The sequence below is a fragment of the Aotus nancymaae genome, unplaced genomic scaffold, assembly GCF_030222135.1.
Source record: "Aotus nancymaae isolate 86718 unplaced genomic scaffold, 86718_ANA_hifiasm-v0.15.2.pri h1tg000006l, whole genome shotgun sequence".
Classification (NCBI taxonomy): domain Eukaryota; kingdom Metazoa; phylum Chordata; class Mammalia; order Primates; family Aotidae; genus Aotus; species Aotus nancymaae.
The window spans coordinates 51,071,198-51,097,599 of record NW_026988417.1 but is presented as its reverse complement, the minus strand read 5'-3'; the positions used below and the strand labels follow the sequence as shown (position 1 = coordinate 51,097,599).

At 38.6% G+C, this 26,402-nt stretch overlaps 1 protein-coding gene across 3 annotated transcripts in view; it reads left to right on the top strand.

Moving 5' to 3' along the window:
* The first annotated feature begins 13,145 nt into the window (after window positions 1-13,145).
* The window catches only part of NMU (neuromedin U), a 30,174-nt gene continuing 16,917 nt past the window's right edge, over window positions 13,146-26,402 (top strand). For 2 of the 3 annotated variants that reach the window (XM_012441041.2, XM_012441039.2), the window contains exons 1-3: window positions 13,146-13,344; window positions 18,601-18,659; window positions 23,175-23,222. In XM_012441041.2, the coding sequence (XP_012296464.1) occupies window positions 13,233-13,344; window positions 18,601-18,659; window positions 23,175-23,222 (219 nt within the window). In that variant the 5' untranslated portion in view covers window positions 13,146-13,232. The remainder of the gene's footprint in view (window positions 13,345-18,600; window positions 18,660-23,174; window positions 23,223-26,402) is intronic. The other variant, XM_012441040.2, reaches the window with a different exon arrangement.

The following is a 26,402-nucleotide window of genomic DNA, read 5'->3' as shown; positions in this document are numbered from 1 at the left end:
CAGGCCTGTAATCCCAGCACTTTGAGAGGCTGAGGCAGGAGGATCACTTGAGGTCCAGAGTTCGAGATCAGCCTGACCAACGTGGTAGAACCCAGTCTCTCCTAAAAATAACAAAAATTAGCTGGGCATAGTGGCGGGCACCTGTAATCCCAGCAACTCTAGAAGCTGAGGCAGGAGAATCCCTTGAGCCCAGGCAGGGCTGGAGGGGCGGGGGTTGCAATGAGCCAAGATCAAACCACTGCACTCCAGCCTGGGCGGCAGAGCGAGATTCCATCTAAAAAAAAAAAGGATAATGTAAGGGAGCCTTGTGGTGATGGAACTATTCTGTATCTTGATTGTGATGGTGGTTACAGGAGTCTGCATGTTTGATAAAATTGCATAGAACTACACACTCACACAAATGAGTACATGTAAATGTAGTGACATCTGAATAAGTTCTATGGGTTGTACCAATGTCAATTCCTGATTTTAGTCTTGTATTATTCAAGATGTTATCATTGGGGAAAACTAAGCGAAGGAACCATAGAATGTCACTGTACATTTTTTGATAATTTCCTGTGAATCTATAATTACATCAAAATTAAAAGTGTTTAAAAGTTTCTGAGAGCTTGGGTTGTGTGTTTATGGAAAAGCCTGAATAGTAAGAGGCTATGTAGTAATTAGTACAGTAGCCTCCTCTCTCCCTGAAAAATTGGTGGGTCTAGGTCTTTGAAAGTTTGGTGGAAGAAAATGAATTCTTCTCTTTCTTCTATCTGTTCTTCCTATTCTAGACATTGCCACTCTCATTATGAAATACACACAAAATCGAATAAAACTTTATGTTTTTAAAGCCCTCTCTGCTATGTGATGACTTTTCTTTCCCCTCCATTTATCATTGCCAACACACTAAAATTTACTGGGTATGTATTTTATTTCAGTCACTGTTGCAAATTTCTCAAACCCAACTTAAAAGTAAATGGAAATTTTTGATTTACCTAACTCCAAACTCCAAAGGATGGATCTGGCTTCAGACACAGCTGAATGTCATTATGTATATCAATGTCAGTCTCTCTCCTCCTCCTCTTTCTCTCTCTCTCTCTTCATCCCTTATTGCTAGCTGGTGTCACTGTAAAATAGCCTCTTTCTATATAAGCTATATTGTCCTTACATGTCAGATTAACAGAGGATGAGCACACCTTCACCGTAGCCCCTGCAAAAACCCAGAAATTGATCCCTGAATTGTGTAAGATTGTTATACAAGAGGGAAGGCCTGATTTTCCAAAACAGGGGTGCTGTGTAAGCTAAAAAGCAAAAAAATCATATAGTCACATTTTTATATTTAAAAAAATGAAGGTTTCAAGAGTTAATTGTCATCTCAGGGTCTTCCACTGAGCAGATGGTGTTGCCATGACTCAAAGTCAGGTTGTCCAGCTCCACTGCTCAGTCCCTCAGTCCATGAGGTCATACTACCCCCAAGAATCCTTGCTCCCATGGTTAGATAATCCCAGTTCCTAATAATACTTCTATATTTTTCTTTTCTTTTTTTTTTTTTGAGATGAAGTTTCACTCTTGTTTTCCAGGCTGGAGGGCAATGGTGTGATCTCAGCTCACTGCAACCTCTGCCTCTCAGGTTCCAGTGATTCTCCTGCCTCAGCCTCCAGAGTAGCTGGGATTACAGGCATGTGCCACCATGCCTGGCTAATTCTGTACTTTTAGTAGAGACAGGGTTTCTCCATGTTGGTCAGACTGGTGTTGAACTCCTGACCTCAAGTGATCCACCTGCCTTGGCCTGCTGGGATTACAGGTGTGAGCCATCATGCCTGGCCAATATTTTTATTTTCTACCATAGGCTTATTGATAAATTCCAGATTCTCAAGTCTTTCAAATTGATTAGAACAAAATAGGAAATAGAACTCAGGAAGCTTCTAAGCAATGTTTTATATAGTGTAAGACCATCTAAGCAATGGTTTATATAGTTTATAAAGTGAAAGATTCTAAGTAATGGTTTACATAGCAGTTTTTCACTATGTATGGGTATATATGATATGCCCTTCCAGTATAGGTTAAGGGTATATCACCATTTATGCACATATGCTAAGTTTGTATAACATTATAAATAGAAGCTTTGTAAATCAGATTATTTATTTCCCTGATTCCTTTACATATATTCTGTAGTGCCTACTATGTGCCAAGCTATCTTGACACCACCAAGAACTTGAGATATTAGAACAATATAAAGGCAAATATTAAATGAGTGTTTTAAAATTATAAAAGGGATTTCAAAACCTTACTTGGAGTTCTCATTCTACTAAAGGGAGACAGATAAATAATAAGCAAATGAAGAATTATCTAGATATGGACATGTGGTATGGTATACCAGAAGGTTATAAGTGCTCAGGGGAAAATAAAAGTTATGCAAAGGAGATAGGAAGTGCTGAGAGGAAGGAAGTTTCTGTTAACTATCAGGTGATCAAGGAAGGAAGATGTCATCAATAAGGTAACATACTACCTATCTCAAATGCCTTTCCCAGTATAGAATTAACTTGGTACTCCTGAAGATCTCTAAGATACAGTAATAATGATGTGGTGGGATAGAATAGGAGTTAGAGGCAATGCTTTGACATTTTTAAATTTTAACTTTAATTTTTCTATTTTTGTAGAGACAGGGTCTCCCTATGTTGCCCAGGCTGGTCTGGAACTCCTGGGCTCAAGCAATCCTCCCATCTTGGCCTCCCAAGGTGTTAGAATTACAGGCATGAGCCACCATGTTTATAATTATAGGAGGAGAGAAGGATGAAAGCAAAAAAGTTCAAGCTGATTTTAATAGATCAGCAATTGCCACAAATCAATTGTTGACAATTGAACCAATAGGCATTAAACATATATTAGGTTGGTGCAAAAGTAATTGAGGTTTTTGCCATGACTTTTGCACCAACCTAATAGATGTCATAATAGAGAAGACCAGAGATGACCTGCTTGCAAATCTACTCAGTTAATGCAATGATTGCTTTAACTTTATTTTTCAGTTTTCTCTAAGAAGTAAATATATTTTCTATTTTTGCTTTTTCTTTTTAAACTGTTTAAAAACTTTTAAATTATGGTTGAAACCCGGAAGACTGAAAGTAGCTTACATCTGAATTCACACTAATGGATGAAAACATAGAAAAAGGACATGTGATTAATTTTTGAGAAAAAAAGGATTTGATTACAGATGAAAAAAGAGAATAAACTGCTCAACACTAGCTAATTTTATTCTTAGAAATTCCTTAAAATAATATCAATTACTATTTAATTTACAGCAACATGACATGCATATTTATACAACTTTCAGCATTTCATACCTATATTAAAAATATAGATATTTTTACTTAAAAATCAGAGCTAAAATTATTTGAGATGCTAGAGATAAAATGAGTAGTGATTACCCCTTTTATAACATTAACTAAAATATCACTTATTTTTAGATTCAGAAATTCATTCCAGGTCTCTTTCAATTATTTTAACTTTTTTAAAAATAGAAAATTCTACCAACTATTTTTCTCTTCCCTTTTTTTCAATCACTTTTGCCCAAATGCAATAAAAATTTTGATCTGAACATGTCTATATAAAAACTTTATGTATTTTTTTCATAAATACCATATGCCTTTAGAAAACATAATAATGTTTTGATTCATTTTTAAATAGATCAAAAACTAGTCTAGCAATAAAAATGGCTATATAATTTACCATGTAGAAATAATAAAACTTACTTCATCATCTGTCCTTGTATTTTTATAGCTATCATTTAGTTTTAGGTTCAATTTTTATAAAACTTCATAGGTCTGGAAGTATCTGGTGTTCTGCCAGCTTTGTCCGGATGTGATTCATAAATATGTTAAGAAAATCTAATAAATTTAGCACTAGTAGGTATTAATATTTTCATTGCAATTTAAGGAACAAGAAAAGATTCTGCCTTCGACAGACTGGATATTTTTTAATGTCGTATTCCATATCTGCAGTGACATTGCTGCTTTTCTTCAATGGCTTTACTCTCAGTACATCGATCATGTGAAGATCTAGCCTTGTAGACATCAAAAGTGACTGACTTTGCTTTTTAAAAATTCTATTATTGCTTTTTTCAAAAGAAATTTATTTCTCAAGGCTCTCTCTGAGATAAACCCATGCTGCTTTCAGATTGCATCTTAACCTTCCATGACCAGCATTTAGAGAATTCACCAAAACTATTCCCACCTGCAATGCTTCATGACCCCAAGAGGCTGAAGAGATGAAACCTCTTTTGCAAAAGAATGGCTCTTGGACTTTCATACAAATATTTTATTTGCCATTAGCCCATCAGTCCACAGTACATCCATTGGGTGAATCTGAAAAGAACCTCAAAAGAAAGGACTTTTAATAATGTTGCCTATTAGTTTTGGAAATGGTTTAAATTAATTGTAGCAAGTAATTAGAGAAATAAGAAAAGCACTCCTTTCCTGTAAATGATGTTATATTTCTTACAATTACATGAACTGTTGTGTCATTATCAGAGCAAAGTTAATTATCCTAAAACAGGAAGTCTTAAGAAACATCAATTTATTTGGTGTATAGTCTTCCATTTTTTGTATTCATGGTACTTTCATTGTCTTTTAGAAGAGCATTTCTCCCAGGATGATTTCTCAGTACAGTTCAGTTCATTCAAAAGTCCTTCTAGATCAATACTGTTAAAATGTTCACACTACCCAAAGCAATCTACAGAGCCAGTGCAATCCCTATTGAAATACCAATTACATTCTTCACAGAAACAGAAAAAACAATCCTAAAATTTATATGGAACCATAAATGAATGAGAATAGCCAAAGCTATCCTGAGCAAAAGAACAAAACTGCAGGGATCACATTACCTGACTTCAAATCATACTACAGAGCTATAGTAACCGAAACAACATAGTACTGGCATAAAAACAGACAGACACACAGACCAATGGAACACAATACAGAAGCCAGAAACAAACCCATACATCTACAGTCAACTCATTTTTGACAAAGGTGCCAAGAACATACATTGGGGAAAGGACAGTCTCTTCAACAAATGGTGCTTGGAAAACTGACTGTCCGTATGCAGAAGAATAAAACTAGACTTCTGTCACCATAGACAAAAATCAAGTCCAAATGTATTAAAGACTTAAATCTAAGACCTCAAGCTATGAAACTACTAAAGAAAACATTAGGGAAACTCTCCAGGACATTGGAATAGGCAAAGATTTCTTGAGTAATACTCCACAAACACAGGCAAAGAAAGTAAAAATGCACAAAGGGTTAAAAAAACTTCATCAAGTGAAAAAGCTTCTGCACAGCAAATGATGCAGTCAATAAAGTGAAGAGACAAACCACAGAATGGGAGAAAATATCTGCAAGCCATCCATCTGATAAGAAATTAATAACCAGAATATATAAGAAGCTCAAACAATACTACAGGGAAAAAAATCTAATAATCTGATTTAAAAATGGGCAAAGGATCTGAGTAGACATTTCTCAAAAGGAGACATATAAATAGCAAACAGGTATATGAAAAGGTGCTCAACATCACAGATATCAGAGAAATGCAAAAGAAAACTACAATGAGATATCATCTCACCTCAGTAAAAATGGCTTATATCCAAAAGACAGACAATAGCAAATGCTGGCAACGATGTAGAGAAAGGAGAACCTTTGTAACACTGTTGATGGGAATGAAAATTAGTACAACCACTATGGAGAACAGTTTAAAGGTTCTTCAAAAAGCAAAAAGTGGAGCTACCATATGATCCAGCAATTCCACTGCTAGGAATATATCCAAAAGAAAGAAAATCAGCCTACTGAAGAGATATCTGCGCTCCATGTTTATTGCAGCACTATTCACAATAGCCAAGATATGGAAGCAGCCTGTGTCCATCAACAGATGAATGGATTAAAAAATGTGGTACATATACACAATGGAGTACTGTTCAACCATAGAAAGAATGAGATATTGTCATTTGCAACAATATGTAATGGAACTGGAGGTCGTTATGTTAAGTGAAATAAGCCAGGCACAGAAAGACAAGCTCCCTATGTTCTCACTTATTTGTGGGGGCTAAAAATTAAAATAATTGAACTAATGAAGGTAGAGACTAGAATAATGGTTACCAGAGGTTGGGAGGGGTAGTGGGGGAGGAGAGGAAGTGGGGATGGTTAATGGGTACAAAAAATAGAAAGAATGAGTTAGATCTAGTATTTGCTAGCAAAACAGGGTGACTATAGTCAATAATAATTTAATTGTACATTTACAAATAACTAAAAAAGTATACTAAGATTGTAACACAAAGGATAAATGCTCAAGGTGAAGGATACCCCATTTACCCTGATATAATTATTACTTATTGCATGCCTGTATTAAAATATCTCATATGCCCCATAAATGTATATACCTACTACGTATTCACAAAATTTAAAAAACAAAAACAAAAGATAAAAGTCCTTCCAAATCAAGAGATTTTCCTGCAAGCAGAGAGGCTAATCTCTACATAGTTTGAAGTAACCCTAATAGGAACCCCATAGTCATAGTAACCCCAATAATTAGGATTATTATTGTAACTTCAAATCATACTACAGAGCTATAGTATAATTAAGATTATAATAATTAGGATTATTGGGGTTACTATATATTATGAAATATTATGCATTAGGATTATTGAGGTTACTATAGAGCTTATAAAATATTAGTGTTCAAAGAGAACTCAGTTATAAAATAGGAATTCTATTCAGATACCAAAGGCTTTTATGGAGAGGACTGAAAGGTATCCTATCATTAAAGAATAGTTTTCCATCTTCAGGAGCAAACAGGCCCCCAATCACTTGGTCAGTTTCCTGTAATTGTCACAAATGACTGTCTCTTCTTGAACCTGAGCTCTGTAGCGCCGCAACTGGCTTCTATTCTGAACTCTATTTAGAGGTCACAGGGTAAATTGAGTCTTTGGACTACTTTGCTTTCAACTTCCACAACTTCAGTAGAATTTTAACTTTTTAGTATTGGGCATCCTTAAGTAAAAACTTTCCTCAGCATTTCAAACTTGAAATTAGGGTAGTGTTTCTAAATGGCTCAGCATGCATCAGCATAAGCAGTAAATAGTAGGACATTGGGAAGATATATTGTCCTAGTCCCATTTGGGCTGTTATTTAAAAATACCATAGGGCAGGCACAGTAGCTCATTCTGGTAATCCTAGCATGTTGGGAGGCTGAGGTAGGAAGATCATTTGAGCCCAGGAGTTGGAGACCAGCCTGGGCAACATAGGGAGACCTCATCTCTACACAAAATAAAATTATCTGGGTGTGGTGATGCATGCCTGTAGTCCCACCTTCTTAGGAAGCTTAGGTGGGAGGATCACTTTAGCCTGGGAGACTGAGACTGTAGTAAGCTGTGATTATGCCACTGTACTCTAGCCTGGGTTACAAAGTGAGACCCTATCAAACACAAAAAAAAAAAACAAAAAAACCCATAAGTGGCTTATAAGTGAAGCCACAGTTTGGAGGCTGGGAAGTCCAGGATAAATGTGCTGGCAGATTCAGTCTGGTGAGGGCCCATGTCCTGGTTCACAGATGGCTCTCTTTCTGCTGTGTCCTCATGTGGTAGAATGGGTGAGAAAGCTCTCTGGGGTGTCTTTTTTAAGAGCACTAATCCTATTCATGAGGGCTCTACACTCACTATCTAATCATCTCCCAAAGACCCTACCTCCAAATATCATCACATAGGGGTTAAGATTTCAACTTAAGAATTTTGGGGGAATACATTCAATCTATAGCATATATGAAAAGGTGCAGGTGGTCTTAGAGATGATAAAACAGAACACATAATTTTGAGAGTCTATGTATGGCTGATACTTGGCTTAATGAACACTAATTAAATGAGTGAATACAAATCCTGTAAAGCATTTATTCATACCAGGTTATTATTTCACAGATAGTATCCACTGTCCATTTTTTAGATAATGATGCTGGTTAGTTAAGAGTCATATCAAACTGACTATAAAGACCAATGTTCTCCACCAGGCTTTTATAAAGTATTTTCTGCCCCGAAAAATTAAGCTAGGTATTACAGCACAGTTATTGATGCAGACATGTTTTAGGTGAATGCCTTCATGAAGGGGAAAAGGAGGATTTCAAGTTACTAAGAACATCTAGGGACTATGTAATAAAATTTGGATATTTCATGCCAAAAACAGACAAATTTTTCTTGTGCTGAGATGCAAAGACTGCCACCATCCAATCCAACATGGTATTATCATATCTGACCTGTACTTCATTCTTTTTTCAAAGTTGAAATATTATTCACATGATAAAATTCATCCTTTCAGAGTGTAGAATTCAATGGTTTCTAGTCTATTCACAAGGCTGTGGAACTGTTACTGCTGTCTAATTCCAGAACATTTCATCACCCCAAAAGGAAACTGTCATACTTACAAGCAGTCACTCTCCCAGACCCTGAAAACCACTAATCTACTTTCTGTCTCCATGGAGTTGCTTATTCTAGACATTACACTTAAATGGAATCATATAATATGTGGTCTTTTGTGTCTGGCTTCTTTCACTTGGGATAAGTGTTTTTGAGTTTCACCCAGGTTGTAGCATCTATCAGTACTTCGTTCTTTTACCACGACATGGGCTTCTGTAGTATCCTCTTACCTGGTCTCCCTGATTCTATTGGGGCCCCCAGAGCCTGCTCTTCACTGAAGCTGGAGTGATCTTTTTCAAATATAATTCAGATCATCTCACTCCTCTTCTTTAAATCCTCCAAAGGCTTCCCCTTTTACTTAGAGAAAAATCTGAACTCATTCTTATGGCTTCTAAGAGTCATCAGTGATCGAGACTCTACCCTGCCTACTTCACTCACCTCAGCTACTCACACTCCACTCACTCACTCCGTGCCAGCTACACTGGCTTCCTTCTGCCCCTTAAAACTTTGAGACTTGTTTCTGCTCGGGGCCTTTGCACTTGGTGGTCCCTCTGTCTGGGGATCTTTTTTCACAGTTCTTCCCATAGCTCGTTCCTTCTCTTCATTCAGGCCTCCCATAACCCCTCCTCAGAGAGGCATGCCTAGATGATCCTGACTCAAGCATCTTTCCTCCAACTGCCAGCCACCTTCTATTATTTCATTACATGGGTTTAATTTCTTTTACAGCATTTGCTACTAGCTGAAATTGTTAATTTTAAAATTTACTTTCTTATTATCTGACTCTCTTGAAAATCTGCCAACTTCTTTAAGGCAGAAACATCACTGCTATATCCCAAACTCCTAGAACGGAGCCCAGAAGTTGTTCGATTAATATTTGAAGGACTTCATGACTTCACCTTGCCTAGAACCCTTAAATCTTCCAGATCTTGCCTCTACTCTTAGTTCCTGAAGCTGGATCTCTTTGCTTATTACTAGATTTCCCTATTGCCAACTGACTGTATAGGTATATATATGTATGTATGTATATATATATTCGTTCATTCATTCATCCACTCATAGAGACAGTTTCACTCTGTTGCCCAGGCTGGAGTGCAGTGGCACAATCATAGCTCACTGCAACCTCAAACTCCTGGGCTCAAGCAATTCACCTGCCTCAGCCTCCTGAGTAGCTAGGACTACAGGCGCATGCCACTGCACCCAGCTAAATTTTCTTTTTATTTTTTGTAGAGATGAGGTTTCATTATGTTGCTCAGGCTGGTCTCGAACTCCTGGCCACAAGTGATCCTCCTACCTCAGCCTCCCAAAGCTCTGGGGTTACAGGCATGAGATACCACTTACCTACCTAACTGGTTTCTATTTATTGCTGACTCTCCCAATCTCCAGACATCCCACTCTCCTCCCCTTCTTAATCCTTTCCTTGAGCAACTTTTCTAGACATCTCTATCACAGGCTAGTAGGTCTTGCTACTCTGCAGGCCCTTGACCAATTGAACCTTCATTCTTACAGATGGTCAGCAGAAAGCAAAGTCCAGTTGCCAATTTGTGGTGAAGAATGAAAGAGATAATAGGTAAGAGGAATCAGTGTGGCATTAAGACTCAAACTTCCAGTCTGATACAGAATAAATGGAAATGCTGTCAATGCTGGTATATGCAGATATACAAGCTCAATTTAAATGAAAGTGAATTTAGAAGTACAGATTGGAATGTCTGTGACTAAATTATCAAGGCACCACTGCAGCGATCTGGGATCTCTTTGCACTGCTTGGACAAAGGGGTACCTGTGGAATCAACTTCCATTGAGTCATCTGTTCCCAGAGGAATCCAGTACCTATGTGCCCCCACTTTCCTCCTCCACTATCCATCTTCTCTTATCATTCAAGTCATATAATGGCATGACCTGCAAGCCCGCAAGTCTTTTCCTGAACATTTCTTCAAAAATAACAACTTATATTAAAGATAATGGAGGAAAAGCCATAAATAGGGAGAAAATATTTGCCACATAGTTAATCAAACAAATGTTCCCAAATACCTAAAGCATTGCTGTAATGAGTAAGAAAAAAGCTAACAGCCCAATGGAAGAAAAATGGGCAAACTAAACTTTTCACTGAGATATTTCACAGAAGAGGAAGCAATAATGGCCAATAATTTGTGTAAAATCAGTTAACCTCATTAGTAAGCTAGGGATTGCAAATTAAGTCCACAATAAGAAGTCACACTCTCAAGGCTTGGAGGCTTATGCCTGTGGTCCCAGCACTTTGGGAGGCCAAGGCAGGGGATTACCTGAGGTCAGGAGTTCAAGACCAGCCTGGCCAACATGGTGAAACTTCATCTCTACTAAAAAAACAAAAATTAGCCAGGTGTGGTGGTGCACACTTATAGTCCCAGCTACTTGTGAGGCTGAGGCAGGAGGATCCCTTGATCTGGGAGGCAGAGGTTGCAGTTAGCCGAGATGGTGCCACTGCACTCCAGCCTGGGCGACAGAGTGAGACTCCATCTCAAAAAGAAAAGAAAGGAAATCATACTCATCAGATTGACAAGGTTTTTGCAATCTTTGCCATGGCATGAATGAATAATATAACCATGGAAATTTCATTCATGGTTGGTGGGAGTGTAAATTGGTATAACAATTTGGAAAACAATGTAAAGCAGAGTTTAGCTAGATTATCCCCTATGACCTAATAACTCCACTCCTGGGAATATTCCTTAGAAAACTCTTGCACATGTGCACTAGGGGACATGCACAAGAAAATTCCAAACAGCCAGGTTCATGCAGAAAACAAAAACAAAAACACTATAACACAAGTTGTTTCTTTTGCTGACCTGCTGGGGATATAAAAAACATTAAGTCCACTGTTTCAGGCTTCTCTGCTCTGGCTGACATCTCACGCTCACACTGGCTGCTGAGACTGGTGATCTTTCAGCACATCTCCGGGAGACACCAGGAAGAAGGTCATGGGGAAGCAGAGCCGTGTTCCCTTACTTACATCCATAGGTCATTTACATCCTTCGTGCTACTTTTTTTTTAAAACGACTTTGGGGAGAAATCAAAGTACAAGAAACTTGAATCAAATCTTTTCTCACCCATCCTTGAACTTGGACCAGACCCTATAATCCAGCCATTCTTACATGTTTCCTGTGTATAAAGAACTTAAGGAAGGTAGCCATTATTATTATTATTATTTACCTAATCTGTCAGGGTTTTACTCCTGCCTCTCTTCGTATTTCTGGCAGAGCGCTATCCCAATCTGCCTTGTAATTCAGCTATTTGAGTAAGGGTTTAGGGTCCTTTACCAAATTGTAACTTCCTTAGGAAAGGTGCTATTGCCACTAAATCTTGTATCCCCAAAGGTCATGCCTTGCTTACAGTAGGTTGAACTGTATGTGTCTGATACATTAAAACTCTTGATTTAAGGAGAAGCATCTTGGTGGAGTGGAATGGCCAGTGGCTTCCTCACTCACATGCTGACAGCCCGGATCAGATTGTTTAATCTCTCCTGGCATCAAAAATGAGAATTGCAGTACTTTTACATCCCAGAGATGCCATGAATACTAAATAAAATAGCATGAGAACGTGCCTGATGCAAAAATGCCCCTTCAAGAATGTCTATGTGCTTCCTGCCCTTTCCTCAGCATTCCTCGCCTTTCAAAGGGAGGTCAAATAAGACCAGTTTTCACACACTGGAGCCTATGGACGGGGGCGGTGCAGGGCAGGGAGAGCATCAGGAAAAATAGCTAATGCATGCTGGGCTTAATTCCTAGGTGATGAATTGATAGGTGCAGCAAAGCACCGTGTAACATGTTTACCTATGGAACAAACCTGCACATCCTGCGCATGTACCCCAGAACTTGAAATAAAAATTTAAAAATATATATGAGTTTTCTCTCTTTCTGTAGAAGGAAATTAGGGCTGTATTAGCTGATGTCCTGGAAGAGGCTGCTTCCTGAACATTTCCAATCAAGGAAATAAAGGAAAGTATAGAGATAGAAAGAGTCAGGTCACGGTAGAAATCAGAATGCAAAGCAGCAGAAACGCATAGAAAAAGGAGTTTCCTTAGTCTTGGAAATCCGTGGGACAACCAGAGCTCCAGACCTATTAGAAATATGTGTGTAGTCAAACCCCAGCAGTCCTTTCTTCTTTATCCTTTATTAACAGGCAACTGCATTTCTCTAAGGGGTCTGTGATTTTGCAGGAATCTGAGCGAGGGTCGATAGCATCAACAACACCGTTGAACTAGCACTGCCCTGATAGGCACCAGGCATTGCTCTTGGAAATGGGGATAAACCAGGGAACAAAACAGAGGCGCTTCCACAGAGCTGCGTACTAGGGGCTGCCAGAGCTCTGGGAGAGGTGAAGGAGAAGGGGCGTCCACGCAGACACAGAAAACCAGAGAGCATCGCCACTACCAAGTTTAAAAGCTCAGACGGCCTGGTTTGTCATCCCCATCCTGTTCCCACTCTAGTCCTTCCAAAGGTGGGAATGGTGCATTATTTAAATTCCGTTCTCTTTTTCCCAGAGCGAAAATGCTTGGTACTTGGGTCAGAAACTCAGGCCAGGGGGCTCCAGTCCCGCTGCGGGGTGGGGCGCGGGCGAGCAGCGAGGCAGGGTGACGTGCGCGGGAACCGCGCCGCCCGCCCACGTGTGCGCGAGATTTAAAAGTTGGCGGCGCGCAGGGCGCCCAGTTCGGTGTCCGGGCCCCGCGAGCAGCGCTCCAGGGACGCTGGAGGCACGGCCAGGGCATCAGGTGGAGCACCGGCTCGGCGAGGCGCAGCAAAAGGTCCCCAAGAGCGAGCCGTCCGCAACCACCGAGATGCTGCGAACAGCGAGCCACCGCCCCAGGTCGCTCCCCGGACAGGTGGGCGCGACGTCCCTGCTCCTGCTGCTGCTGCTGCTGCTCGCCTGCTGCGCGGGCGCCTGCCGAGGTAAGACGGCCCCGCACCCGGCCGCCGCCGCGCCACGCTCCCCTCTCTATGGCTCCACTCACCGCTGTCTCCCGCCCTCTTTTTCTTGCCTTCACTTGGCTTCGGGGACTTACCTTTTCCCTGGTGCCTCGTGGTTTCCTGCCTCACAGGCATCGGTCGCCACCCCAGGGCAACTAGCAGCCTAGGAGCGGCGGGGGCCCGGCTCGCACTGGTTCCCAGACGGGGCCGAAATCTCCAGGTCCCGCGCGTTGATGCCCAGCGGAGACCCTGCGCAGGGCCGGCTGCGGTAGGTGGAGGCTGGTAGGGCTCCCTCATCCTCGGGATTTCCAGCCCCTCTGGCCCGTGGGAACGGGTATTAAAATACTGAACATTAAAATGCTTTCCCTTTAATTGCAATTATTGAAGGGATTGATGGTTGAAGCAAAACAAGAGTGAGTTTGATACTTCATCCTCTGAGGCAAGGTATTAACTTGGCTAGTGCTCAGTCTCTTTGGTCAGTGAGCTCGTGTTATATTGAGATAAACCTAAGCAGTACAACAGGCCCCACGCTAGCCGCTTAGAAGGGGGAAGGAGTGGGCTTTGTGCCTTACAGGTTTTCAGGCACTAGATCAGGAAAAGGAGTAGAGAACTTCTCATCACACAAAGTTGGAGAGGCAAGTGTGCAAGCCAGGCTTTCAGGCAGTGCGACAGCTACAGCAAGAGATGGCAGATGTGATTTGATAACAATAGGGACTTCTGAGCTTGGCTTAGAGGAAAGAAATAGGAAACGCAAGGTCAGGGAAGGAGGTCTGAAGCTTTGGACACATAGCCGAGCAGAACACAAACGTTCCAGTGGAGAGATCATTTTCTGGGTTCTCCAAGGGTTGCAGCTTTTACGTTTGCAGGTGCCTTGTGGAGACCATTATTCATCCCCAAGTCAGGGGTCCCTCCATTGCCAACAACTGCCTGGCTACAGCCATAAATTTTCTAGCTTGGCAGCAGGTTCTCTTAGCTTCCCTCTGCTCTCCTGTCAGTGAGGTTAAAGTGGCAGACTGTTGTATCATTGTTCAGAACGTTGGGTACTTAAAATCACAACTGCAGAGCCTGTGGTCCAGCCCTCAATTAGAGATGGGGAAATAGAGACTGTTATTCTTTTCCTAATCTATTTATTTTTATTGTTCTCTTCTCATTGTTTTGATTTGGTCCTTTCCTGAAGCATTGGAGGGATGTGTGTGTGTGTGTGTGTGTGTGTGTGTGTGTGAGAGAGAGAGAGAGAGACAGAAAGAGAGAGAGAGAGAAGAGAGAGAGAGAAGAGAGAGGAGAGAGAGACTCCCCTATTTGAAAAGCAAGATAATTTGGCTTTGAAATCCAGGCAGTCAGAATCTAGCAGACCCAAACCTTCTCCACATAGCCAGTAGTGATACAGATAAGCATAGTTTGAAAAGTGACTTTGCTATGTAAAGATAATGGCTTTCTATGCATGTTGCTTTCTATATGCTTGCAGTGAATTTTCCATCAGTGGGAGATAACTGCCTTGGGGTGGGTTAGGGACTTCCATACTGTTGGCGATTGAACAGTAACTATAGAAGGCAGCGGCTGGTTCCTAAAAAAGATGAGTCTTGGTTTTTATTTCCAAAAGAGCACATCTGCTGACTTACCAAGCATCTCATAAATATCCCCAATATTTTTCAAGCAAACAACTGATATACTTCCTTTACTACCCAGAGGCCCCCTAGATTGCCCTTTTGTGTCTTCATTCCTTTTCAGATCTGCTCTGAATACTAAAAACCTAATTTTATCTCTTTAAAAATGTGATAGGAAGGGGAGAGGGTGAATAGCGATGTGATCTGCCCCAGTCCTGAGTCCCTAAAGATGGCACCGAGGGGGACATGACGTACACATAAGCAACACCCAGAAATTTTCTACCATGGTCAGTCATCATGCAAGATGCAACTGGATGCCTCTAAAACAACACAACAAATGGCACAACGCCAGAGGAAAATAAAAGTGTCATTAAATGCAGCATCCTTGGCCAAAAAAAAGAATTAGCAGAGCATACAATGGCCATGAGAAGATAAAGGGTCAGCTACAGATTCAGTGGATGGAAACAATTTACTACCCAGAGAACATTAATAAAATAAAGAAGGACATTTCCTATAACAGGAACATGTTTTGGATATCTGCAACAAATTGTTACTTGATTTTCCCTGTGACAGTAAGTTATCAAATGGTCAAGACTAAGGAGTGTCTTTTCCTGCCCAGGCCTCTTGCTCATAGAATAATTCTTAACGTTCAGTTGGCGGTAACGATTTCCCACTTCCCATCCCAACAGTGAAGTACATACTAGCAACGAGAAAAGAAAATTGGTGCTACTTTTAGAATAATCAGGTCTGTCTTTCTTTCTCTTATGCATAATGTATTTACAGATGTACAGGTTATTGTTTACAGCAGAGTGGACTAAATAAGACTGAAGATTTCATTTTACTAGATAGTAATGAAGTATAAATATCTTGAAATTTCTCAATGAAACTTACCAAAAACAGTACAGTTTTTATGATACAGGCACTGTCTCTGAAAACATGAAAAGTGATCTAAGTGCAGTATTGCTTTTTAATAGTATGAAGTCCATATCCAGAATGAAAATCACATTGACTCTAATTAACACATAGAAAAAGGAAAGAATAATTCCCCCTTACATTTGGGTACAGTCACAGGATATTAGTGGTTTTCTATAATTTATATAAATTTTTTTTATTTTGGCTCCTCTCATTTTTTTACCATGAGATTACGTTTACATGTTTTTTAGAAGGGCCATAAGATACCCTTTTTCTATTTTATAGAAGTGCCTGGGGCTAAGTTAGGCATCGTGGCCTAAGTGGCCCATGGAAGCTTGGAAAATGCAAAGAAGCAAACTCTCAATGGTCTTGATGAGGTGGTCTGTCTGAACTGGGTGCTGCTGAGGTGGAAGCTTCCACTTTTACTGGGGATTGGGGATGGTCAAAAGTATAAGAATATAAAATTGCATTATTTAAACAGGAATGCTCCGTCAAACAGAATCTCATTTAGTGAGATCACCAGGTGTTTTGTATGGAAACTTGAGAAGCACAGCGTTATCCCTTCCTGAAAAAAAATGAGCTCAGAGTAGGACCCACCAGATAACTGTGACTTTGGGATATATGCTTGTGGTAGGGTGAGAAATACATAATTGAGAAATGTGTAAGATTGTTTACCCACTTTGAATAGTTGTCCCATGAAAGGGGATTCTGTCAGGTTCTGAAATAAACCAACTTTCTTAAGGACAGCATGACCTCTGTAAGTTATTTGTAATGCTTAATACCACAGAAAATGTAGTTGATTACTGTCATTATTATTGTTGTTATTAGAATTTAAATGAAATAGTACTAAAAATTTCTATGAACCTCAAGGCAAGAGTTACCTAAAACATGGTAGAATTAGGGGAAAAAAATCTATCATCAGACTATGCAATCAGCCAGACTGATTTTCTGAGTTTTGAGTGCACCCGCCATCCGAGCACTGTACACTGTACCCAGTATGTAGTCTTTTATCCCTGCCCCCCTCCTAGCTTCCCTCCTCTGAGTCCCCAAAGTCCATTTCATCAGTCTGTGTTTTGTGTCCTCATAGCTTAGCTCCCACTTATAAGTGATAACATATGATATCTACTTTTCCATTCCTTCATTTCGAATAATGGCCTCCAGCTCCATCCAAGTTACTGCAAAAGAAATTACTTGGTTCCTTTTTATGGCTGAGAGGTAGTCCATGGTGTATATATACCACATTTTCTTTATCCACTTGTTGGTCAATAGGTACTTAGGTTGGTTTCGTATCTTTGCAGTTGCAAATACTGCTGCTATAAACATGTGTGTGCATGTGTCTTTTTCATATAATGACTTCTTTTCCTTTGGATGGATACCCAGTAGTGGGGTTGCTGGGTCAAATGGAAGATCTACTTTTGGTTCTTTAAGGAATTTCCATACTGTTTCCCATAGTGATTGTACGAGTTTACATTCTCACCAGTAGTGTAGAAGTGTTCCCCTTTTCACACATCCATGTCAACATCTATTGTTTTTTGACTTTTTAATTATGGCTGTTCTTGCAGGAGTAAGGTGGTATCTTGTGGTTTTAATTTGTATTTCCCTGATGATTAGTGATGCTGAGCATTTTTTCATATGTCTGTTGGCTGTTTGTATATCTTCTTTTGAGAAATGTCTGTTCATGTTCTTTGCCAACTTTTTGATGGATTTTTTTTCTTGCTGATCTGCTTGAGTTCCTTGTAGATTCTAGACACTAGTCCTTTGTTGGATGCATAGTTTGCAAACATTTTCTTCTACTCTGTGGGTTGTTTACTCCGCTTTTTCTTTTGCTGTGCAGAAGCTTTTTAGTTTAATTAGGTCCTATTTATTTATTTTTGTTTTTGTTGCATTTGCTTTGGGGTTTTAGTCATGAATTCTTTGCCTAAGCCAATGTCCAAAAGAGTTTTTCCAGTGAACCTTCAAGAATTTTAATGGTCTCAGGTCTTATATTTAAGTCTTTGATACATCTTGAGTTGATTTTTAAGGTAAGATACAAGGATCCAGTTTCATTCTTCTATAAGTGACTTGTCAGTTTTCCTAGCACCATTTATTGAATAGGGTGTCCTTTCTCCAATTTATGTCTTTGTATACTTTGTTGAGGAACAGTTTGTTGTTAGTATTTGCCTTTATTTCTTTGTTCTCTATTCTTTTCCATTGGTCTAAATGCCTATTTTTATACCAGTGCCATACTGTCTTGGTAACTATAGCCTTGTAGTATAATTTGAAGTCCAGTAATGTGATGCCTCCAGATTTGTTCTTCTTGCTTAGTATTGCTTTGGCTATGTGAGCTCTTTTTGGCTTCATATGAATTTTAGGATTGTTTTTTCTAGTTCTGTAAAAAATTATGTTGGTACTTTGATGGGAATTGTATTGAATCTGTAGATTGCTTTTGGCAGTATGGTCACTTTCACAATATTCATTCTTCCAATTCATGAGCGTGAGATGTGTTTCCATTTCTTTATAGACATGTAATTCATTCTTGAGAGTAATGTCTTTGTAATGTTATTAAGGTTTGTTTAGTAATTATGTCTCCTTGTAATAAGTCAAATGCTGAAATATTTAGTTGAAATAGGTGGGTGATGATGTACAGTGAAAAATGAAGAAAGCATCTGAGAAAGAATTATATGAATATGAATTTTAGAAAAAATGCTATAAAATTAACATGTGGCTATAATTTTATTTTTAGGTGCTCCAATATTACCTCAGGGATTACAGCCTGAACAACAACTACAGCTGTGGAATGAGGTAAAGAACTATCAACACACAAATTTGTAGAAACTTTACCCTTCTTTGAAATTGTCATGTTAAAATGTCTAATTGAGCTCTGGGAGAACTATGATTTTACCAACAATCTAATAATAAAACCCAGAATTTTTTTATTAAATAAAAGAGAAGGAAAAAGGAAAAGAAACAAAAATTAAGTAAGTGGTTAAGAAGGCAGAAATAAGTCCTAATAACAGGTTATAACAGAGTAATACAAGAATGGAGTAGTTACAATAAATGTGAATGTACTTAAAACACAACACTTAAAAGACAGAGATTCTAAGATTGGATTTTTTTTTAAAAAGATCCAGAAATATATTGTCTATCAGTATCACACTTAAAACAGAAAAAAAAAAAAAGACTAAGCATAAAAGGATGGAAAAATGATGTAGCAAGCAAATATAAACTGAAAGAGAATATATCTAATCAAATAGAATTGAAATGAACAAACCATTGTAACAAACAAATAAGGATCTTATATGCTGATAAAAGAAAAACAGAACAAGAATATATAGCCATCATTAATATACACTAATAATGCAACCTTAAAATTTATTTAACAGCTGATAGACCCTCAGGGAAAAATAGGTAAATCAACAGTTATAGTTGGGATTTTAATACACCTCTCTCAAAAACCGACAGTTAAAGCAGATAATTCATAAGTAGCTGTAGCAACAACATAACCATACAATTAATAAATTAGAGCTATTAGAAATATTTTTCGTTACTTGGAAGCCTGAAATTGGAGGATTGATTCAGCCCAGGAATTTAAGACCAGTCTGAACAACATAGTGAGATCCCATTTCAGGAAAAAAATATTGTTTAAAACCTGCAATAAATAATATACACATTTTTGTTGCATATAATTGGAGCATTTGAAAAACAGAATGTGTTAGACAGAAAGGATGAGTCCATAAATTAGAAAAAATATGCCTTCTAAATACTTTCCAGTTACAATGCAATAAAATTAGAGATTAATAACAAAGTATAGCTTAAGCGTCTCTTCTGTTTGGGATATATATAGTATTTTGGTAAGTAACCCTGGGCTAAAAAGAAAATTACAAAATCCTTAGAACTGAATCATAAAAACATTATAATTCAAAATGTATAAGCCACAGCTAAAACAGTAGCTAGCAAGAAATGTTTACTTCATATATATTTATCAGAGGAGAAGAAAATTTAAAAACATTAATAAGCTAAGCATTCTGCTGAAAATGAGGTGAAAAATAACAGGGAAAATTAAAAGAAAAGGAATGAAGTAAATAATAAAAATAAGGCCAGGCACAGTGGCTCATGTCTGTATTCCCAGCACTTTGGGAGGCCGAGGCGGATCATGAGGTCAGGAGTTTGAGACCAGCCTGGCCAATATAGTGAAACCCCATCTCTACTAAAAATACAAAAAGTTTCCAGGTATGGTGGTGTGTGTCTGTAATCCCAGCTATTCAGGAGGCTGAGGTAAGAGAATCGCTTGAACCTGGGAGGCAGAGATTGCAGTGAGCCAAGATGACACCACTGCACTCCAGCCTGGATGACAGTGTGACTCTGTCTCAAAAATAATAATAATAATAATGACAGAAATAAATTTTAAAAAGAGAGCAGAGCAACAGTTTTAGCAAAACATATATTGGTTCATTCAGTAAGTTAACAAGCACTGGCAGTACTGATTTCAAAAGGCAGAGGGGAAGGTAAAGAAATAAGGTATAGACCAAAAAAGGGTAGAACCCAAGAACAATAGAGATATAAAAAATGTTTTAAAATAATATTATGGATAATGGTGTGATGGATGGTTGCACAACTCTGTAAATACACTAAAAACCACTGAGTTGTATGTACACTTTAAATGGGCGAATTGTATGGTTTGTGGATTCTATCTCAGTAAAGCTGTTAACAAAAATAAAGTATGGATGGCTAGCTGGTAATAATTTTGAAATTAGATGAAATGGGTAAATTCTTAGATAAATATGCTGTGCCAAAAAAGGTGCAGTAGTAATACAATAAACACCGAAGTAACAATTTCTTCTTTCCTTACATCACTGGCCAAGGCCTGTTTACTATCTTACACCGTCAGTGTATCTAAAGCTTCTCCATAATGTATAAACTTGCTCTAGAAGTTTGATATATAACCTTTACGCAGTTAAAAAAGTTCTCTTCTTTTCCTATCTTGCTAAGAATTTTGTTAATCCTAAATAAAATGTGAACTTGAATACTTTATTTGTGTCAATATTGAGATAAGCAATATACTTTTTTCTCTTTTAGTCTATAACTGTAATGAATTGCATTAACAAATTTCTTGCTTTTGAACTATTAGCACTAATATGAGAGTTCAGGAGACTTTTAGCTATAATACCAATATACAAAAATCAGTAACATTTCTTTTCACTAGGCAAAAGTAACATAAAAGTACAGTTGAAAATACTGTAGTATATATACAATGAGAACAGATGGACAGAGGGAGGGGAGCATCACACACCAGGGCCTGTCGGGGGGTGGGGGGCAAGGAGAGGGAGAGCATTAGGACAAATACCTAATGCATGCAGGGCTTAAAACCTAGATGATGGGTTGACAGGTGCAGCAAACCACCATGGCACATACATACCTATGTAACAAACCTGCACATTCTGCACATGTATCCCAGAACTTAAAGTAAAATAAAAAGTAATAATAATAATAATAATAATAATTACAGAGCTACCCAGACACTAGAAACGCATACTTTCTAACCATATAGAAAGACCTAAATATTTTCAATGAGATTTACCAATGGTCTCTACAGAGTTCTCAAAAGCAGCCAGTGACACTCAAAAGCATAGAGCCATATACTGAGTCCAATGAAAAAATACTTACTCAAATGGAAAGTGGGCAAGCAGTGTTCATGTGTCCTTCAAAGAAATGAGAATAAAGACTGAAAAACTTAGCAGTTTTCTCCTAATTTGGCTAACTGGGTTTTTTTTTTTAATTCTGATGTTTTTATTCAAATGACATTGATGTCCTGAGGTTCAAGGGTTCTCTGTTCTTGAACATGGGCCACCTCACATAGTGGGCAGCCTGGCCTGTGGGTGGACAGCATTCCCCTCGAGTGGGTAATGTCTTTAGTACCTGCACACCATAAAAAACGCAGGAGGAACTGCTTCCTTCTATCCTACTAAACCACAGAAGGTGACATTTGGAGGTGAGGTAGTAAGCATTGTTCTCAAAGTCAGCTTTAAAATGGTTATCTTTCTGACTTTCCCCTCTCAACTAATTTTTTTTCCAAGTTTAATTTGACTTAATTGAAGGATTTTTGTTAAATACTTATTCTGGGCAATTTAAAGATGACATGGCCCCTACCTTCACTGTGCGTGTGCGTGTGTGTGTGTGTGTGCGCGCGCGCGCGTGTGTGTCCATGATTTCAGGTTTGTATGGCATGGAGGAGGGATCAGGTGGGTGGGCACAAAGGATAAGTTGAATAAACAATTCTACACATATTTGGCATATAAAGGAAAAATGAGAATAAAAGGAGGATAAAAATTCTGTGAGGATAAAAAGGAAGGAGACATAAGCTTATGCTTTTATGTAATATCTTATACCTTTGTTATTCTCTGAGTTAGAGAATAATGTATTTTAGGATATGTTCAACTTGGAAGCAATGAGGAGCTTGAGAATTTATGGCAGTATAGTATAATAATCCACCCCCTGGTATGAGAAAAAGAATTCTGGGACTGAAACGGGCCTCTGAAATGGAATGCTATAAATAGGACTCAACCTCAATCATTCCAGAGAGACAAGAATCAGTACCATTTTTCTTCCAGTTCCATTTTAAAAGGCCATCAAAGAAATAAATGCCATAAACAATACCAGACATCCAGCTTAGTGCTTAACTTCTCAGCACAGTTTTTTATGATTAATATAAATCTCTTGTTCTACCGTTTAAAGTCTTTCAAGTTTTCTTTTTAGGATAAAGGCTGAGAACAATTAGTTGCCAACTGTAGCTCAATAAGCCCTCGTTATAAAATAGAATTCTTCCAGTACTGGTTTCATGGGAGAGATCTAGTGGACTGCGTGTGTTGTATGAACACTTTTTCTGGTGTGCTGTTTATCACGCTGTTACTATGTTAATTTAGGTGACATTAGGTTCATGTGTCATAAAGAACCATATGATAACCAAAAGTCTGCCTTAATTTCAAGGTGATTCTTTAGTCAGCTCTCACATTTCTCAGGCTAAATAGTACCTGACATGCTTTTCTTCAATATGTTAATGTGAGGCACCTCCATGCCCTAGGATGATCCCTGTCAGCAGTCACTAGAGACGTATACTCTGTGGTTAGGGGGACATCTTGAGGGAAGTCTCATTTCCAAGACTTTTATGAAGTTTTAGAGGCTCCTCTCTTCCGAATCCAGAGTCCTAAATTGTCATGGAACTGTGGTTAATGTTCCAGAGGTAATATGACTTTGTAAAATCTACTTTCTGCTATTTTCTGTCCATTTCCAGGATGTAACTGACATTTTTGTTTTCTACAGATAGATGATGCTTGCTCGTCTTTTCTGTCCATTGATTCCCAGCCTCAGGTAATTCCAAGTGAATGTATTTTGTAATAATATAGGTGTTTGTGTAGTGCTTAAACTCCCCATTGCTGCCTTTGAAACCTTTATGTGCTCATGAAAACGTGTCAACATAAGAGATATTATGACATTTGCTGCAGATAATAATCAATACTGTGGGCTTGTGTTGTAACGTGCTAGGGCTTTCATCTCAAAATAGATTTGCAGATAATATACAGATATTTTGGAATGTCAAATTAAAATATTAATTTCAAAATTAAATTATGTGTTAAGTTATCTGTCAGGGTGCAGTGGCTCATGCCTGTAATCCTAGTGCTTTAAGAGGCCGAGGTGGGAGGCTGGAAGTTCGAGACTAGCCTGGGCAACATAGCAAGACCCTATCTCTACAAATAATAATAATAAAAATTTAAGCAAACTAACACAGAAACAGAAAACCAAATACTGCATGTTCTCACTTATAAGGGGGAGCTAAATGATAAGAACACATGGACACAAAGAGGGGAACAACAGATACCAGGGCCTACTTGAGGCTGGAGGATGGGAGAGGATCAGAAAAAATAACTGTTGAGTACTAGGCTTAGTACCTGGGTGATGAAATAATCTGTACAACAGACCCCGTGACACAGTTTTTCTGCATGACAATCCTGCACACGTACTCCTGAACCTAAAATAAAAGTTTAAATAATAATAAAATTTTAAAATGCTATAATATTGCTGTATTTGGGAACAAATATCCTGTCTCCCAATTGAGTTTGAAACCCATTGAGAGATGAGCTTATGAGTCAGACTTTTGGAAGTCAAAGCATCGTCATTATAATTGAAAAGTCCATTCATGACTGTGGCTTCAGATCTGATATCAAGTGTGTTTGGTATAAGTGCCTCCAGAATTAAACTTGCGTGCAATCTCAGACAATGACTCTGAGTTTTCCACCAGTCAGATTCTCAGCCACAGGGCAGAGACCGGACAAGAACAGCTGACCAGAGCAAGAACACTGACTCCCTAGAAGAAAGAGCTGAACTGAGCATGCCCAACTTCTTCTTCTCAGTTCACCTCCCTCCTCCGTCAATAGAAAAGAATTAACAGAGGGTTTTGGAAAGAGGCCAGGAGTGCTAATCTAGCTCCTCTGCATGGACACATAAGGAGTGGGGAATAAGTGTGTTCTTACATTGTCCTTACTGGATGATGCTGCTTTCAGAGTCATCAGCTATGGCCTGGGGCGTACTTCCTACATAGTCTGGCCGAGGTGCCCAGGCTGTTGGTCGCACCGTCTCCAGTTATGTTTTCCTGGCAGGTGTGGAGAAGCAGCCTTGTATAGTGTTGTATTTCTCCTGCTTCAACACATTCCCTAGGTACCTGCTGAAAATTTGAGGTATTAGGTAGTAAAGTAAGACCAGGATCACAACTGATTATATTTTTGAACAATATTTCAAATTATTCAAGGAGTATTGGCAAATATATATGAATAACATGAGATGGATATTAATCAGCGTATATGTGTTTGTGTTGTATGTAAAATTCAGGAGGCTGGGCACGGTGGCTCATGCCTGTAATCCCAGCACTTTGGGAGGCCAAGGCAGGCAGATCATGAGGTCAAGAGATTGAGACCATCCTGGCCAACATGGTGAAACCCCCTCTCTATTAAAAAATACAAAAATTACCTGGGCATGGTGGCACGCGCCTGTAGTCCCAGGTACTTGGGAGGCTGAGGCAGGAGAATTGTCTGAATCTGGGAGGCGGAGGTTGCAGTGAGCCGAGATCACGCCACTGCACTCCAGCCTGGCGCCTGGCAACAGAGCAAGACTCTGTCTCAAAAAAAAAAAAAAAAAAAAAAAATTCAGTAACATCCTCAATCACTTTTAGGTCTTCAGTATGAAGAGGATACATTTTAAAGCACTCATTTAAACCTCATCAAGATAAACTAATATCTGACTGGATTTCAGTACTGTGTCTCTTTCAAGAATTGCTTAGTAAATTTACTATTTGAAAGTTTCACATTTACAATGTAAATTATAATAAATTTATTATTTTAATAAATTATTGTTTTGTTACATGTTAAATTAAAGCTATCCATTAAAATCTAACTTTGGTTTCACCATAGTATATTGATGATGTTCTTATATAGGATACATTTATAGCCAGCACCTAGAATCATGCTTGAGAAGAGGCGCAATAAATATTTATTTAATTACTTAGTTAACAAAACCCAGTAGGAAACATGCTATGTAGAAATTGTTCTCTTTTAACAAATATCATTATATCATCCCTTTTTTTGCCCCATTCACTAGTTTAAAAACCATATAAATATGGTTTTACTGATTTAGCTCTCAAATAGAAAAATATAAATTCTGGAAGAATGCATAGAAAATAAATGATAATGGTTATATAGAAGGGTAGTTCTAGGTGGACTGGGCTTTTAAACTGGATATCATCTTATAATTTTTTATTTTTGAAACTTGTGAAATCATGAATTATTCAAAAGTCAAAGGAAAGAAATGAAAGAAATTATATAAAAGAGAGAGATTTACAAGTCCCTTCCCTAGAAATAGCTGCTAAACTAATACAGATGCATCTCTGGAATGGGGTTTATGTATAGTAACTGTATTTGTGTACCTTCACAAGATTAATATTAATAAATTAGGAATATCTTTTAAAAATTATATTGCTGATGTTTGGGGAATATATCATTTTGTGGGCTTAATTCTGTGGCTGGGTTTCTTCATACGCTTGGTGGTCATTGGCTGGCTATCAGCAGGGGTGGTGGAGGCAACTGGGCCAAGTGTTACTCACAGTCCAACAGGCTAGTCTGAGCTTTTTCACGTGGTTGCTAGGTTCCACCAGCAGTGGGGAGAGCAAGCTCCAACACCTAAGTGCTTTACAAACCTCTGCTCATGACATGTTTACTCATACCCATTGGCCAAAGCAAGACACAGAGTCAGCGTGGGGGGCCATGCTTAGTGTCTGTGCTAGGGGACTGACTACATAAAGGCAGTGGATACAGGGAGGCGTGATTCAATGGGGATATTACTATAATTTAGAAATTGTAATTACTGTGATGTCTAAAAATGTTCATTGTTTTCTCAAAATATTGATAATAAACTCAATTCATAAGTGGGTAAGTCTGTACACAACTGAAAATTAGTGATAAGTATAGCTATTGTTGTACTCAAATTTAAGGTTTTAGGATC